Source organism: Tinamus guttatus, unplaced genomic scaffold (assembly GCF_059628265.1).
Source record: "Tinamus guttatus ecotype Peru unplaced genomic scaffold, ASM5962826v1 Tinamus_guttatus_pri_ptg000240l, whole genome shotgun sequence".
Taxonomy (NCBI): domain Eukaryota; kingdom Metazoa; phylum Chordata; class Aves; order Tinamiformes; family Tinamidae; genus Tinamus; species Tinamus guttatus.
Window position 1 is genome coordinate 6,082,790 of NW_028288774.1, and position 16,020 is coordinate 6,098,809.

The 16,020-nt window shown below is 42.9% G+C and overlaps 1 protein-coding gene across 2 annotated transcripts in view; it reads right to left on the minus strand.

Moving 5' to 3' along the window:
- The window catches only part of LMO1 (LIM domain only 1), a 57,532-nt gene extending 44,046 nt beyond the window's left edge, over nt 1–13,486 (minus strand). Inside the window, exon 1 of one of the 2 annotated variants that reach the window (XM_088525770.1) lies at nt 13,407–13,486. In XM_088525770.1, the coding sequence (XP_088381896.1) occupies nt 13,407–13,428 (22 nt within the window). In that variant the 5' untranslated portion in view covers nt 13,429–13,486. Of the gene's footprint in view, nt 1–8,585; nt 9,089–13,406 lie in introns of those variants that run through there. The other variant, XM_010228585.2, reaches the window with a different exon arrangement.
- Nucleotides 13,487–16,020: the final 2,534 nt, after the last annotated feature.

The following is a 16,020-nucleotide window of genomic DNA, read 5'->3' on the forward strand; positions in this document are numbered from 1 at the left end:
CAATTACTTGGGTGACACTTAAGGACATTTAAAAAAAAAAAAAAAAAAAAAAAAGGTGGGGATTGACACAACCAGCAGAGCTGAACAAACCTGAGACAACCCGCACAGAAATCCAGGCAGCCCTTGAGGCTCCGGGCACACCACCAGATAGCCAGGCCTTCACTCCACAGGATGCGAACTTGGGGAGAAGAATGACTTAATACTGGTAAGATGCTTTGAGGATTAAAAGCAGCAGCAACGTGCCAAGTACAATAGCTGGAAGTAAAGACAAGTGCTGAAATAAGAGCAATAAGCCACCTGGCAGCTGTCTTTTATATTAAAAAATTTCAGTGTTCTTAGAGCCGCTTAATTTCCCATCTTGCTCAAAGTCCAGAGAAATGCTGTGGGTTGCTGGTTTCACGACAGAGCAGTGATGTTGCTCCTCATTTTTAAAACAGATTCAGGAACTGTAATCATTTGCAGCTCAATCTAAAAGTATGCACTGTCTTTTAGTGTAATGTGGTCCTTTGCAGTCTACTGCAAATGGGTTTTAAAACCTATGGTGGAAACAATGTGTGCTTAATCTGAACACGCACCACAGCGAGGTCACACACTCAAATATCCTGTTTTATGTGGTATCTGGCTGTATTTTAAAACGCTCTTTCTGGAGACTTCAAGCCAGCAGAGGTCACAAACAATCATATACAGATTAGAAAAGGGAAAGAGCTGGGGGGAGTGAAAGGGAGGCTTGCCTGACACACTGAAATAGGACACTCTAAATCGCACACAGTATTTTTTTTAAAAGAAAAAATGGCTAAAGTAGTAAGCTTCAGAGAAACAACCAATAAATAGAGGGCTGCTTAAAGAGTCTTTATTCAAATAAAGTCTTGCCCCAGGAGACGGAAGGAGAATCTTGAAATACGGAGATACAAATTTACATGTGCTAAAAGCATCAGCGTGACACTTTTTGGGGGAGAAAAAAAAAAGGGAGGGGAAAATACCTTAGTTGCTATACATGACAAAATAGCAACTGAATGTTTGCTTTGATCCCAGCGCATAAAGGGTGAAGCTTTTAGGCAAGGAGCGGCAGGTGATCTCAGCTCTTCTGCAAGTCCTAATGCTCCTAAAAGCCACTCTTCCAGTTTCTGTAATTGGGCATCAGTAGTTAATGTAGTATTGACTGCATTACATGCTCCTGTGCATCCTCTCACTAATGCCAATTGCATCACCTTGTACATTTACCATATTGCTTAGCCAATAGCTGTTAAAAGCAATCCAAATCATGAATCATATAGGAAACTTTTAGCAAGACACGACATCCAAAGGAGACAATTTACAGTTGAGTTAATCTGGGTACATTAGCGAGACATGGATTCAGGAAGACAGACCAATTTATGTTACTTTAGTTTTACCCTTTATTACTTTGTATAGGCAAATGAATGGAAGGGCATGGAGTAAAAACAGATATAAAGGAGTTCTTTTCAAAACAGATCTCCATTCTATGCAGACAGGTCAAAGGGTTTGAGACTGATGCTTGGTTCAGGCTTTCATAACCATAACAGGGTACTTACAGAAATCATTTTCCACAGAGTAGTATAAAGATATAATGGATTCTGAATAATGTTCAATATCGCCCACCCCCCCATACACACACACATTAGGCAGAAACCAAGTTGCCTGAGATTATGCCAGGCCTAGGCAGGACGTATGGCAGGTCGTACTCTGCAAACACACCAAGGCTCTCCAGCTCAAGTTGGTCCTCCACCAGCAGACAACTGTGTGCGTCTCTTGCCAAAATGCAGAAAAAGCAAGACCTTCTGCTCGCTTGTAACACGACTTGAAGGGACTGCACCTTTCTGAAACGTACAGCCATTTCTCCGGGGCAGAAGGAAACGACACAAGCATTAAAAAGATATTGGTTAACGCACATCTGCAAGGCACAGCCAACCAGGATACAAATTAGTGGCAAGTCCCCTCTGAAAAAGTACATTTCACAGAACAATTTCACACTTGGTGCTTGACCAAAAGATGCATAGCAAATTGACATAGCACCTTTCTGCCTTTCTGACCAAGCTCAGTAGCGCCAGAAAAATAGAGGAGACAAGAAAAGAAAGAGACAGTTCAGAAGTGTGCTTCTGCATCCTCTCAAATGAGTAGCAAGCAATTTGCGGTGTTTTTGGATGGGGAGGCAGAGTAAAGAAAAGTAGAGAAGAGGAAATTTAGAGGAAGCAACAGCATGCCAGCCAAAAACATTTTTGCCTAAGAAAAGCTGCACGACATGCTTGAATACTGGAAACTGGTGAGCTACGTCTTGTCTAAAAAATATCATGATTCCCCTTTGAAAAGCTTCCAAAAGTCCCTTCGAAAGAGTTGCACAAACAGGGAAAATGCCAAAACAAAACATTTTCCCTAGCTGATCAATTTAAACAGCTGTGGTAAAGCTGCAGCCACTGGCACCATCATTAACAATTTAAAGCATGGCTGCTTTTGTCTTCCTTCCCAGTTACAGTCTCATTATGCCTTTTTATTTATTAGAAACACAGTCCTCCAGAATACATTTCTATATCTCAGATCCATAATAAACTGAGTAGGAATGTCCCTGGCTTTGACTCAAATGGATGTTTACATTGGCGAGAGGGTTAATTGTTTAATTGTGGTCCAAGTACTCTGTAGTTCAGTCATAAATATGCAACAATTTCCCACTTTTTCTTTAAGAAGTGGAACTGTTGGAATCAATACTTGGGCAGGGGGGGAGGGAGTCAAATATTACTTTCATTTCCCAAACTATCGTTTCAGAATTTTATAAGCATGCAAAGAATCCTGAGCACTGCAGTGAACAATTCAGGAACATTTAATGCAAATAAAAAAATCCTCTAAATTTGGACAGCAGCATCTATTATCTGCTTTGATGTGCAATGTATGAAGAAACTCGTTTGCAAAAACATTCACTAGAAAAGAGAGTGGAACATCTGCTTGCACAGATAGTACCCAACACCAGGCTCCAAAACTTAGGCTTGGGAGTCATCCTGTTGGAGAAGAGAGCGAACACATAGGCTTTTAAAAAAGAGTGGCTGCACGCAGTGAATTGTTTTCAGAGCATCTATAGGCTTAATTATGTTAATCTAACAGTGAACAAGTTTCATTTTAAGCCGCTCTTCCCTCCTTCCCCAAGCCTTCAGTGAATAGGAGCTACATTCAGTGAATAAATCATTCCCTGGCAACAGTTACACACATTATTGAAGTTGGGGGCAGTGATTTCTATACCGTTTAAAACAATGTCTATGTATTCTAAATGATGACAGTTCTGTCCAATTTAAAAAACATATAGACCCATTAGAATTTTATAGTTCAGCATTTAGCAGCGTCGGCAGTGCCTTTTTTTATTCTTAGCCACAACACCTAATACTTCATACCTTTATTCTGATTTTGGATTGATTTCAAGTAAAATATCTTATTTGACATAAACTTCCATATTCTCTAAGTAAGACTTCTTGCAGATGCAATCAGTCATAATGCTAAAAGTACAGTTTGCCTTTAGCAGAAATGTAATAGCTCATGCTAATGAAAGCGTAACAAAACTTTAAGCAGCAAGCATATATTTACAAATAGAGTAAAAGCATCTCTAAACATGAAGCTTGAAAACCTTAAACAAAAAAAGAAGCCTTCAAATGAAATCAATTAATCCTCCAACCATGATAAATTTCTTAACCATTTAAGAAAAGTATTCAGACTCTGCTGTGACCCTTTATCGCCAGGCCTAATGGATTACTTTATTAATAATGCACTGCTTTTAAAAGGAATTTTTCTGAAGATTCCACCATAAGAGAGTATTTTCCAAATGGCTAGGACAAACAGGCTGACATGTTCATGTTGCATTTGTTAAAGATCATAAAACTCAACACTAACTCCAAAGATCTGCTGCCAGGGTATCAAGTATCCTTTCTACTGTATTTAAACTAAAATTAAAGCAAACAAATTTCCAAGAAACAGCTGCTTTTGCCCTATTACCCAAGCTAAGAAATGTTTACGAACTGTTTTAATATCTATCATGTCAAGCAGACAACTAGCACATCTGGGACCTAAGAATGATGACACCCTATAAAAATGCCTACCCAGACCTCTGAGCACCCTGATCAGAGCAGACACTAATAAGTATTTGAATACCTGGCAGGAATATCCCTACCTGTACAAGGTAGCTTGCTAACTCCTTTCAGACATCATCTTCCCATAGGATAAGTAACTCGTTTTTTTTTTTTTTTTTTCAATGGCCTTCTGATAAACTGAATCTCTTAACTGCAGCATTTTTCATTTCTTGAAAACATTCAGGCAATTACTTTATTACCTATATCTTGCAGGTGCGTTATGCCTCAGTACTTGTCAATTCTGAGAGCAGAAGGGACCTTCAGGAAGTCTATGATAGATTCTACATTTGATGAGGTTTGGGGAAACATTAAAAATATTTTCTTTTTACTCTTACTTTGCAGCCAAACCTCATGCGGTTTATTCTGTTACCAAGTGTGCTCTGGTCTTACTCAAATCCCTGCTTCACAAACTTCTCTTGCCTCTATCGTCTCTAAATAAATTAACCCAGTGCTGTGTGCTTGAGGCACCAAAGGACACAGTAGCACGACCTAAAGCCTGACCAGATCTCTGAAGTTACCGTGCGATCGTGTCAAGTTGGAGCTGCAGCAAACCAACAGGCAACTCAACTAAACAGGAAAATACATTCCCTTTCCAGCTTTTCAGTGACCTTCTGTGAGCAAGCTGCCATTTGGGAAGACGGGCAGTGCTCCTCTATAAATGGGGAGCCAGACGCTGAAGGAGCACACAAAAGGTTCTAGGCAGAAGGAGAGGGGAAGGAAAAGAAAAAGCAGCAGCTTCCAGAGTATTAGGCAACAGAACAATGAAATTCCTTGCCACTGAAGAAGGAAACCCTATGTCATTTCCTCTCCTCTCTCCTTGCATGATTCTTCAGCAGCTATACCTCAGTGGCATACCTTAAGAACGAGAGATAGCAGCAGCATGTAGGACAGTCCTCCTTCCTACATGGCATAATTTTGTATTAGGTGTGTATGTAACCCATACTTGCCTTTTATGTCTATCATGTCTATAAATACCTCACTAACAGAAGTGGCTCATTACAACAATCTTGCTGGAGACAGCTCTCTCCATATTCATCTATCTATAGATATCCATAGATACAGCAACAGACACATTCACTTGTTAAGTCAATCCCATGGCTAGAGTGTGATGGCACCATTCTCTTAACAGTGTTTGTGGCCTGCCATTATACAATCAATTTCCCTGCTTTTCCAGTTCCAAATGCTGCTTTTCTTCCCTTCAGTGCAGCGTAAGATGGGCTCTTACACAACAGGGAACCCAACTGCTGCTACTAATCCAGTTTCAAATTACCTAATATTCATTGCCCTAAATACCTCCCATCAACCCAAGAGCCATTCCCCTACCCTAACGCACAAATTTGTGGAGCATCTTTCACTACTCTTTAAAAACTACCGATTTTTGTTTAAACAAACAACAGGGTTTGTGTACCGAGCATCTGTTAACAGAGGTCTCTCAAATACCATCTCCTTGACCTATTCTATATTGAGTTATGTTTTTAAAAGACATTGAATCTACAATTCTGGGTGCTACTGTCTGCGCAAAGACTGGGATGAGTACACACCTGATCAGTGTTTCTGGAAGTGCACATACATTCCCTACTCTGGTTCAGGACACCGTGTCTAGTTAATGCAATGAAAGTTAGTGAAAAGGCAACTTCCCCCCTATGCACACGTAACAAAGAGCCGTGATTTCTCTTAGCGCCTTTCAGACCATACGTGCTGATTACTGGGCTGTGCTTCATTGTTGGTGCAGATTACAGCTGGGATAAGCTGCGGCTTTTTCCTAATTGCTATTATGATGACTGAATTTTTGTTTTGTGTCAAGCATTATTCACACATTATACTCAAAAACTGGATCCCTCCATATTGCATTATTGATTCCACACCGGCAAAGGCATTGCCTCCAACGGGAAGGGTGCACTTGGGTTATTCTACTTGATCTGTATTGCTCCATCATGGTGGAACAGAGTTCCGCAGGGCAGCACAGGTTGAAAAGGAAAATTTAACAAAATATGGAAAAAAGCCGCTTAAAAGAGATGAGTTGTAGGAGGGAAAAAACAAAAACCTAGCACACCACGTGTGGTCCAGTAAGAAACAAGGTCAGACAGTCAAATTCATCTTAATCAGGGAAAGGTTACAAGAATAGCCTTATGCTCTAATAAAGTAAACTAGCTAGCTTCAACTAACACTGCCAAAGAAAACAACTGAACACCTCAGAGTGACACTGCTCCAAAGCCTTTGAAACCCTGTTAGCTTCATTTGTTTTCCCAGCATAAGCAATACTCAGCCACTTAGTATGTCTTTTATCCACAGTCCACTCAACTGCAAAGCTGATCTAGAAGATGGGTAACAGATGCTTCCCTGTCCCTCTCTCTCTTTTTTTTTTTAATTTTAGTATGATAACGAAGAAAGAAAGAGATCAACAGAAATCAACACCAGGATTTTTATCTAAGACAGATTATTTCACAGTTTTAGGATGCCAACTTAACTACCGCAGAATCAATTCATATATGTAAGATGACTTATATGTGGGCACTGTAACACTGCATTGGTCTGCTTTTACTCGAGATTTAATTGAACCTGCATAAAAGAGGATGTTGACCACAACACATTTCTGCTTATTCTAATATTTTAAAGTAAAGGTGTAAAATCTTTGTGAAAAGTCCATTCACGTTTTGTTACTGCCCCAAGTGTATCAAATCAGAATGTGACGAAATGTTCCGATTTCTTCCTGGAAACCAGACTTAAATTCTATGCATGTGAATACATCAGACCGATAACTTTAAAAATCAAACCTACCATGAGATAAAATACCTAAAATACTTTTTTTTTTTTTTTTAGTGAAGTGGGGAGGGGAGGAAGAGAAGAGAAGCCTCCAAACAAAACCTTCTAGTTAGGGGTAAGCAAGCATATGGTATTTTAAGTAGTTAAGGACTCTTTTCTACTTAGCCCCTGGTATAGTATTAATTCTGCATAAACCTGAAAAATATTGGAATACAGATATAGGACTGGAGAAAAAAAGTTGTAACTTGTTAGCATAACTTAACTCACAATACTAATAACAAAACACAATCAGCATCAATCTGACAAAAACAAGTGACTTTAAGGAAGTTATTTTTCTCATAAATATTTTTAAAAGCAATGCATATATTCAAGTAAAACCAACGCTGCACTGAGCAAGCAGTTTCTCCAAGCTCTTTGGATCCCTGTGATAAGGCATAGTCCTGTCTACAGCTTTGCAAATATTGAGCAATTTCTTCTACTTCCAAATGACAATTGCCTATCACGAACATTTTTTTCCAGTGATAATATGTGAAAAGATACCCCCTGCCACACACAATGAAAAACACATACAGAACCCAGTAACACACACATTACACAGCACATGAAGTTACCCATTTACAAAGGTGGAAGGAAACACTGACATAATAGCTGTAACTATTTGTTGGAAGTGAACGTGTAGTTCTTGATTTCTAAACCTTTCTACACAACAGAACACCTCCAAGGCGGAGGGCTTTGGTAACGGAGGCAGAACCACAGAGGAAGCCTACTTGGAAGGCTACCACAGAAGCGTCTCCCTCTGCCTCAAGTTTTCATCTTTGCTTTCAGGGTACAAGCTGGGAGAAAAGTGCTGAAGGAGCCAAAAGGCAGCCTTAGTTCAAGTTATAATTAGACTTACCATATCCCTCCTAGAAACTACTGGCAATTGAGCAGTTAAGTTGCACACCCTGGCATGCAATGTGCAAATGGCATCAGGTCACTCTAACAACTACCTAGCACTGCCTAGTCATGAAACATTTCTTACATCAACACACATCCCTTAGTCATCTCTGATAAGGTCTAGTCTGCTTTAAAAACAAGTATATGTGAAGCGCCAAAATAAGTCAAGCTCTCCTTCAGGTTCATTCATTAAATTACTTCCCAAATGAACCTCAATTTCTGTCCTTTAGAGCGGGGAGTAAATTCTCAGACTAAGCCGATGCCTTTTTGCCAGAGTAGCTTATTAGCTTATTGCCATTATGTTTATAGCTAGGAAGAAAATCTGTGAGAAATGCATATTAAAGACGTACATTAAGGAGACACAGATGACATACAAAAAGAAGGAAAAATTCTCAAAATTAGATTTACAGTAAAAGCTATTATAATAAACAGGCTAAAATGGATATATTAAAGTAACTTGCAGGAAGAAAAATTGAAAACAGTTTTTTAAAAAGCAAATCAAGCTGTTTCTGCTACATCCTTCAGCAAACAGAGCCTGGGATAAACCCTTCTCAATTGGTTCAATCATGCCAGAGGAGAGAGGGGAGAAAAAAAAAAAAAAAAAAAAGAGCAAGCATGCTTTTATCAACACAAGGGAAAATATCAGAAGCTGAGGCAGAGCACTCCGGTATGCGCAGCGCGCATCTGCTTCAGAACTATTTATTTACACGTTAGCGGCACAGAGAAGACACCGAGCACAGGCTTACACAATCTCAGCCCACCTACCGTCCTCCTTGTCCAGCACCATCATCTCAGCAATCAAGAAAAGTCCGGGGACAGACGCTTCTTCTTCAGCAGCCTCCGCTCAGGGGAGAGGAGAACAAGTCTCTGGGAACAGAAATGAGCTACGGTACAGCTGATCGTCCTTTAGCAGCAAGTGAGCTCTAATTACCCAGTTGTCCAGCTTTTAACCTAGATTGCACTCAGTTAGAATTACACTCAGAAATGAAGCACTTTGCAGATACAAAAGCAGTCTCACCTACTTTTGTGCCTCAGAATTGCAAAGAACTAAAACTGCAATTTAGAAAGAAGGGGGATCGGAGCTGTTTCTTTGGTTCTCACCTTCTAAATGGCTCAATTTACACACTATAATCTATTTTAATGTAATTGCATTTGATAGCTCATAACCCTGGCTGTTGCAACTACACAGCTTTCAACCTTATAAAGTGTTTTCCCTTTGGATTTAAGCTGAATCTAAATCTAAAATTATATTCAGAGAGGGTAGAATACCTCAGCCTGACTACTGCTGCCTCTGTCTCTCAATTTGTGAGCTTTGCACACTTGCTATTGAATAAATGCACATATTTCCCAGGGACCCCCCTTATTCTCCTGTCAGGGCTTCACGGCGGATTTAAGCCTTTCCAGCTCGGCAGCACCACCTGCAGCACAGACACGACATTTCACTGGAGCCCTCGCTGCCCAGCCCGGTACCCACTCTCGGGAACTGGGTTTCATGAGCCGTGACCAGGCCCGGGCCAGCAGGACGGGCTCAGCAGCAGGGGCCTGCAGCCCCTTCCGAACGCACCATCCCTGACACGGGGGTTCGCCCACATTTGCTCATTTCCCCCCAAACCAGCCAGTAGCTTCGGACAGCTCCCAGACAACCCGCCAAGGGCTCAAAGCCCCAGCTGGGCTACCGGGACCCTTCCGTGCCCAGCCAGACATGGCTCCTCTGCCGCGACTTCAAAGCCAGGCGAACAGTGCGGGTTCAGGCTCACACGTACCCGTGAGCTTGCCAGAACACTAGAGGATATTGCTGGTTTACTTTGCTTTCACAAGGTCAGGATTAAAATAAACGGAACAAGCTGAACGCACGACAAGTCCTTGCAGGGCGGCTCCACCTGTTCAGAGACGCCGTTGGCACCAAAATACAACAGGGCGCGCTCGGGGCCCCAGTCTTTGATCCTCCCCCACGCGACCCACGATCCTCACTCGGACCAGGCGCTGCCACCGCCGGTTGCGTCCGCAAGGAGTGCGGGATCAGGCGCCGCGCTACCCAGACCAACAGCGCCATTTGAGTCGTCTCCGTCATTTAATCCAAGAAAACATTTCATTCCTATTTCAGTGATATTTCTTCCTCCTCTTTACAACTGATACAATAGTGCTCTTTAAAAAAGCATGATAGCGGGCTCAAGTTATATATCCTTAATACCTATTTTTAATTAGATTTCTTATCCTCAGCTGAAGTGGCTTTTCCTTCCCCCCTTCATTTTGAATACTTAATCCTAACAGTCCTTGAACATATTTGATGTTAAATATATCATTTTACATTGAACCATTTCATCCAGTGCTTAGAAAAACTACTGTTTCCTTGTGATACTAGCCTGCAAGGGCTGAATACGTATTTTAGGATAAGACTGCAACCACTATAAATCATTTATTTTAAGAAGCCCAAGTTTTTAAAAGACAGGGCTTTATCCCAAGATAATTAAGGTCTAATAGTCAAAAGCATCAGCACAAAAACTACAAGCTTTTCTAAACTTAAAAGAGGCATTTTATTTGAATACCTCTCATATACTCTTGGCCTCCATTAGAAAAGAGTGAGCTTGCAGACCGCTTCCTCCATCTGCCTGCTTTTCAGCCCTGTACCTTCAAAAAAAGACAAACCTACCCAAAAATACAGAATAAATTTAAAGTTGCACTATTTGGTAATTACAAGAAAGGCATACTTTTTATAAAAATGCCATTTTCTATTGCAGCCGACTTCAATGCCACGGCTATCTAGCAACCATAATGCATGCATCAAAAATATGCACTATTGGATCCATGTACGTTTTATTCTTCTATTGCTTCATTGCATTCAACAGTCTGCATTACCCCCTTTGCAAAAGGATAAAGTTATTTGCTTAATCATTTTACATATCAACAGTAAAAAAGTTCCCTAACCCCCAACACTTGTGCAGCAATTAAAGGCAACTACAATTAACACAATCTGTTGGAATTTATCATGATATCTGATGTCAGTTTACTTTTTTTAGGCAGAAATCTGGTCTCTGCAATCAAAACATTTACATATTTGAGAGATATCTTAACTCTCATTATCTTGAAATTTATAATTGGCTTGCCCAGAGCAAATTCTGCAGCGATTTATGAATTGGAATTGCCTGGAAGGAGATTTTTCCCCACACTCTACCCCTCTCTATTTTCCCACCTCCCTCATCTCAACTCTTAACATTTGTTTCAGGAAGATATTTGTGGAAGTCCCACTGTAAAGTGATATTTTCTAATATCAAGTCATGTTGCATCAGTCCAGTTACGTTATGCCACTTCAAACATATGAAACGATGTTTCCTCCCTGAGATAACTTGACATGGTGCCACAACACATCGAGTCAAAAAACATGATCACCGCTGTTGTTTTTTTTAAGCCTGCCCTCAGTTGTATCTGTAAGTACAGACTAAAGTATTACTGCATCTCTGTTACTTCTCTGGGCACCAAGGAACGTGTTTGTGTGTTTGCCAAGGCAGCTTTTCGCCCACAAAGCAGCATACTGACTATTAGCCCCCAGGATGATCCTGGTGTCGCACGGGGCTGTTGGAACAAGTACCCAGAGGCTGGGAGAGTGGGAGCTGCCTCTGGGACTACAGGACAGCTTGACAAGTAGCTCTGGGGGATGCAAAAGAAAGAAGCACGGTGCAACCTCTACCTACAGGGCAGCAAGAGCTTTCCCTGTGATGCCCCGGCACTGCTTGAGGACAAAAGCCCTGAGAAAACCTGCCTTCTCCACACAGGGTAACTGTGAGCACCCTTGCTGCTGGGAGAGACAGCAGAAAAAGGGAAACAAATTGGCAAGACAAATGTTCCTAAAAACAAGGGAAGAAATGGGTATTATTCACAGCGCTAGGATTTTCGGGTGGTAGAACTCAGACTGCCCCCAGAAAAGGAGGTATTTACAGAAATAAAACAGACTCCGTTTTTATTAACAACTCACTCAAGCCTGATTTCAAGAGGAATTAGTTTAGTTAGCAAAAGCTTCCATTTTAGTCCATTTGTAACCTATGCAGGTCCAGCATCCCCTTTTAACATTCACAGATGAGCAGGCAGCTGGAACCTATTTGAATCAGGCAGAAAGAAACGTATAAAGGTAAAATAACCTCTTCATAAAAGAGTTTCTTCTCCCAGCCTCACCTCCTGTCCCCAATTTCTGCAGCACACTTTGTAAAGGGAGCCTAATTTCTCCCCCAGCACAAGCACTCATCAACAGCCCAGGCCATTCCCAGGCGCTGCTTCTGTTTGGCTACTCTGGTCTCTGCATTGCTCTCATTGGGGGGTTTGTTTCCTACTTTACATCTTTTTAAGTGCTCCCCGCACTAATTTCCTCTACGCCTCAGCCACCATGGCCACCATTCCCTTTTATACCACCGCTCCCCGAGAGCTCCGGGAAGGAGGGAGGGCTGTTGGGAACTGTTTGGATAATCAGTGGTTCCAGTTTCATTTCCTTATCCCACCGCCACACCAGCCCTGAGCTCCTCGTGCTTAATGAGTACATCTGCAATACTTGAAAGACCCGAATGCCCCTATTAGGGAACCCTCTTAGATGTGCTTTTTCCTCGCCTCACCTGTGCCTCTCACTGCTGCTGTGGAGGCGGCATCCTGCTGTTAACCACCAGTCGGATCTCCACAGACACAGGTTAGCAGGCACCCCCGACAAAGAGTTACAGAGATTAAGACATCACCCAGTTTATTATTATTATTAAAGGCTGTTAATAGGGAAGTTAAAAGCCTTTTCTGCCTCTGTGTAACAATCAAGTAAAATCTGTACTGTGCCAGTCCAGTGCAAGGACTCTTGCAGCCACAGGTCACCCCCCAAAAGTCGGGTCAGAGAAAAACACAAACCTTGCACTTACGCATGCCAGTAAGGAATTAACCTTGCCTAATTCCTCTAAAGTTACCTAACCCTTTTACCTTTGTCTCAGAGGACTAGAGATGAGAAAGGTCTTTCTACTGTTATTTCCTGCCAACTAGTTAGATAAGTTCATTCCCTCTTCTCCAACACATGCACTTTTGACTGGAACATTACAGACCCCAAAAATAACATGACATCAGCTTACTTCAGAGGGCTTCCAAAAAGAAATTAAAAAAAAAAGGTAATAATAGGAGTAACAATTAAAAAAAAAAGCCTGCCGAGCGGGAATCTGGGCCCCAGGGCATGTGACAGGCTTGCCCCGAGCTCCCTCCCCACGCACCTCTGCGGCCGGCAGGCATTTGACCTCCGGGATGCCCGCGCTTGGGCCCCTCCGGCACGCCGAGGCCGAGCCGCCCGCGGCCGTCCCGGCTGCCCCGCGTGGGGCAGGTGAGCGTCTGCCTGGCGCAGGAACTCCCGAATCCCGGGAAAGCGGGAGGGAGAGGGGGGAAAGCAGCAGACGGCGGGAGGAGGGGGAAGGCGCGCGCCCCCCGGCCCGCCACGCGCTTCTGGCGGCGCGGGGGGACGCGCGGGGCGGCCGGGCCGGGCCGGGCCCCGCGGCGGAGGCGCCGGGGGAGGTCGGGCCCCGCGGGCGGCGGCGGCTCCGCGCCCCGCGCGCTGCCCGCCCGGCGGCCGCCACCTACCGTCCTCCTTGTCGAGCACCATGGTCCCGGCGGCGGCGCGGAGCCGGGCGGCTGCAGCGGCGGCCTCGCGCCCGGCCGCGGGCGGCTGCCAGCCCCGGGGGCCGCGCGGGAGCGGGCAACAGCGACGGGCACCCTGCGCGCAGCGGGCGCCCCGCGCCGCCCCCGCCCGAGCGGCGCTGTCAGAAAAGGGGCTTAATGGAATTGCACGGGCTCGCTCGGCACCTCTCCCCCCTCCGCTGCTGCCCCTGCCAGAGCTTCCCCGGCTTCTCGAGTGCTTTTCTCTTGATTTCACTCTAAATCGAAAATTATATTCAAAGGCAGGAGGGGCGGGAGGGAGGGAAGCCGCGAACCTATCACTGCAAGCGCAGGCACTTGCCGCCTGCCTCCCTCCCTCGCTCTCTCAATTTATGTGCTGCGCGCTCGCTCCTGCTGCTGAATAAATGCACACATTTCCCAGGGACCCTCAGATTCCCCTGTTAATTAAATCAATTCATTATGCTCAGATCTGATTAGCAGCCCCTTCCCCCCCTCTTTGAATCAATTATTCAATACACAAACATAATTGCCTGTGCCAGAGGTGTCTAAGTATTAGCTTATTTAACTCCAAGGACACTAATTACCCCTAGGGCAAGGGAACTTTTCTCATTAATTCTGACAAAACACAAAAGCACAGTTAAAAGTGTGTGTGTATATACGTGTGTGAGAGAGAAAATGGGGGCGCATATAGCCCAGGAAGGGAGGAATTACTCTCACACACGTGTTACTGTATAAATAAGCTCAATTTTCTTTCTACCTATTACATTGGATTATTTTCCCACATATTCCCCCTTCACTAAACTTTTTCTTTTCTCCCCCTTTTTAACTAAGGAACAGATCTGCATTGTAATGGTGGCAGTTCTGGAATGAAATGCTTGCAGCCGAGGACAGAAATAACGAAGTATAAAGGACGGATGGGGAGCAAAGCCAAATTTGCAACTAGTTTTGTTTATCAAAGTAGAAAATTGTGGTGGAGAATTTTCAGTACCTTAAAAATCCATTAAAGAAATGGCTCTCTCAAACAGCAGGTAAAATGATATATAACATAGTATGCAATGAGAACAGTTGTGAATTGTTTACAATCTGAATTAATGTCAGTACCCACTATTAATGTACTTGCTGCCTATGTTACCATAATGGGCTAGATTTCCATTAGCTGAAACCAGAACACTAAAAAGAGAGAAGACAAGACTCATACAAACTGAGATCAACCATCTTTACAGCATCTGAGACACATGACTTCTGGCTTGCAGGTCACCCAAATTTTACCTCCTTTAGAAAAGAATAAGTAGTAACTGATTCACCCAAATCATTATTTTTTTCTTTCTAAAGGTCTTTTTTGTTAACGTCCTCAATGTGCACAGAAGTATTGAAGATTTTCTTTTTGTTTCCTTAGGCAATGCATGAGCTGATCCATTAATCCACTTGGCTTTACATATCAGGAAACTAATATTAGCTCTGCTCATCTATTAGCTTTTATTTAGGTCCCCCCCATGTTGCCTTTTATATACTTTTTTTTCAGGCTCCCCTCAAGGGGGAGTCAAGCTCTTTTTCTTTTGGTAGAATTTGGGGGAGAAAATGCTGCCCATCATCTCCCGAGAACTTCCCCTGCTCCAGCTCCCCATGATTACATTCACCCATGTCAAGACAGCCAGAATTAAGCTCATTCATCTGCTAGCTCTACCCATCTTCTTTAAAGCACACCTTGTATGTATCATAATGCCAAAAAAAGGGGGTGGGGTGAATGGTGGGCAGGGGGAATCAAAACCCACCCCCCCTCCTCTTTCATCTCTGCCAAGAAACAGCTTAGCTTGCTTGGCAACACACTTAATGCGGTACACTCACTGTTTGCAAGCATAAATATGATTGGGAACATAAAGCGGTGGTTCATTAGTGCAGTATGTTCTTCTGTGAATATACAAGTGTAAGGATAAAAATGTCTTCAGCTTTGTAACACAACAAGCCCTGTTAATTTTCTGGTATTTAATTCCCACTGTATGGCACATACTGCTCCCATAGGATCTTATCCATATAACTTTAAAAAAAAAAGAACAAAAAACAAAAAACACGGCAGTACTTGAAAAATACCAACCCTGGAGAATACCATGCATCAACTCATTTCTGAACACACCTTAGTTCTTGAATCCATTCCTTTTCTCACTGCAGTCAAAGGGAGTTTTGGGTGCAAAGACAGAATAGCAGGATCTTAGTATGTAACTGCCAAGACTTATTCTCAGTTTGCTACAGGGGCGATGCAGTTTTGTCTAAACACAGACTTACCAAGCAGCAGGCATTTGTTTGCATGCACTGAAGTTGGAGGTCACTGTTGGGATGCTAAGGGCAAAGCAGGAAAAAAACTGAGGAACCAGATGTGATGTTCACATTCGAGAAAGATGTGGTCACTGGAAATGAAAGAGACTGAGGGCAAAAGCAAGAGACAAATGTACTGATGTACACAAGTGTTACACAAGCAGAGAAAATAATATACTACAAAGCCTAAGACATTAAATTCCTGAACACACTAATGTGCCCTGCATTCAGTTATGGTACCTTACACACACCACAAGTAGCCAGTACC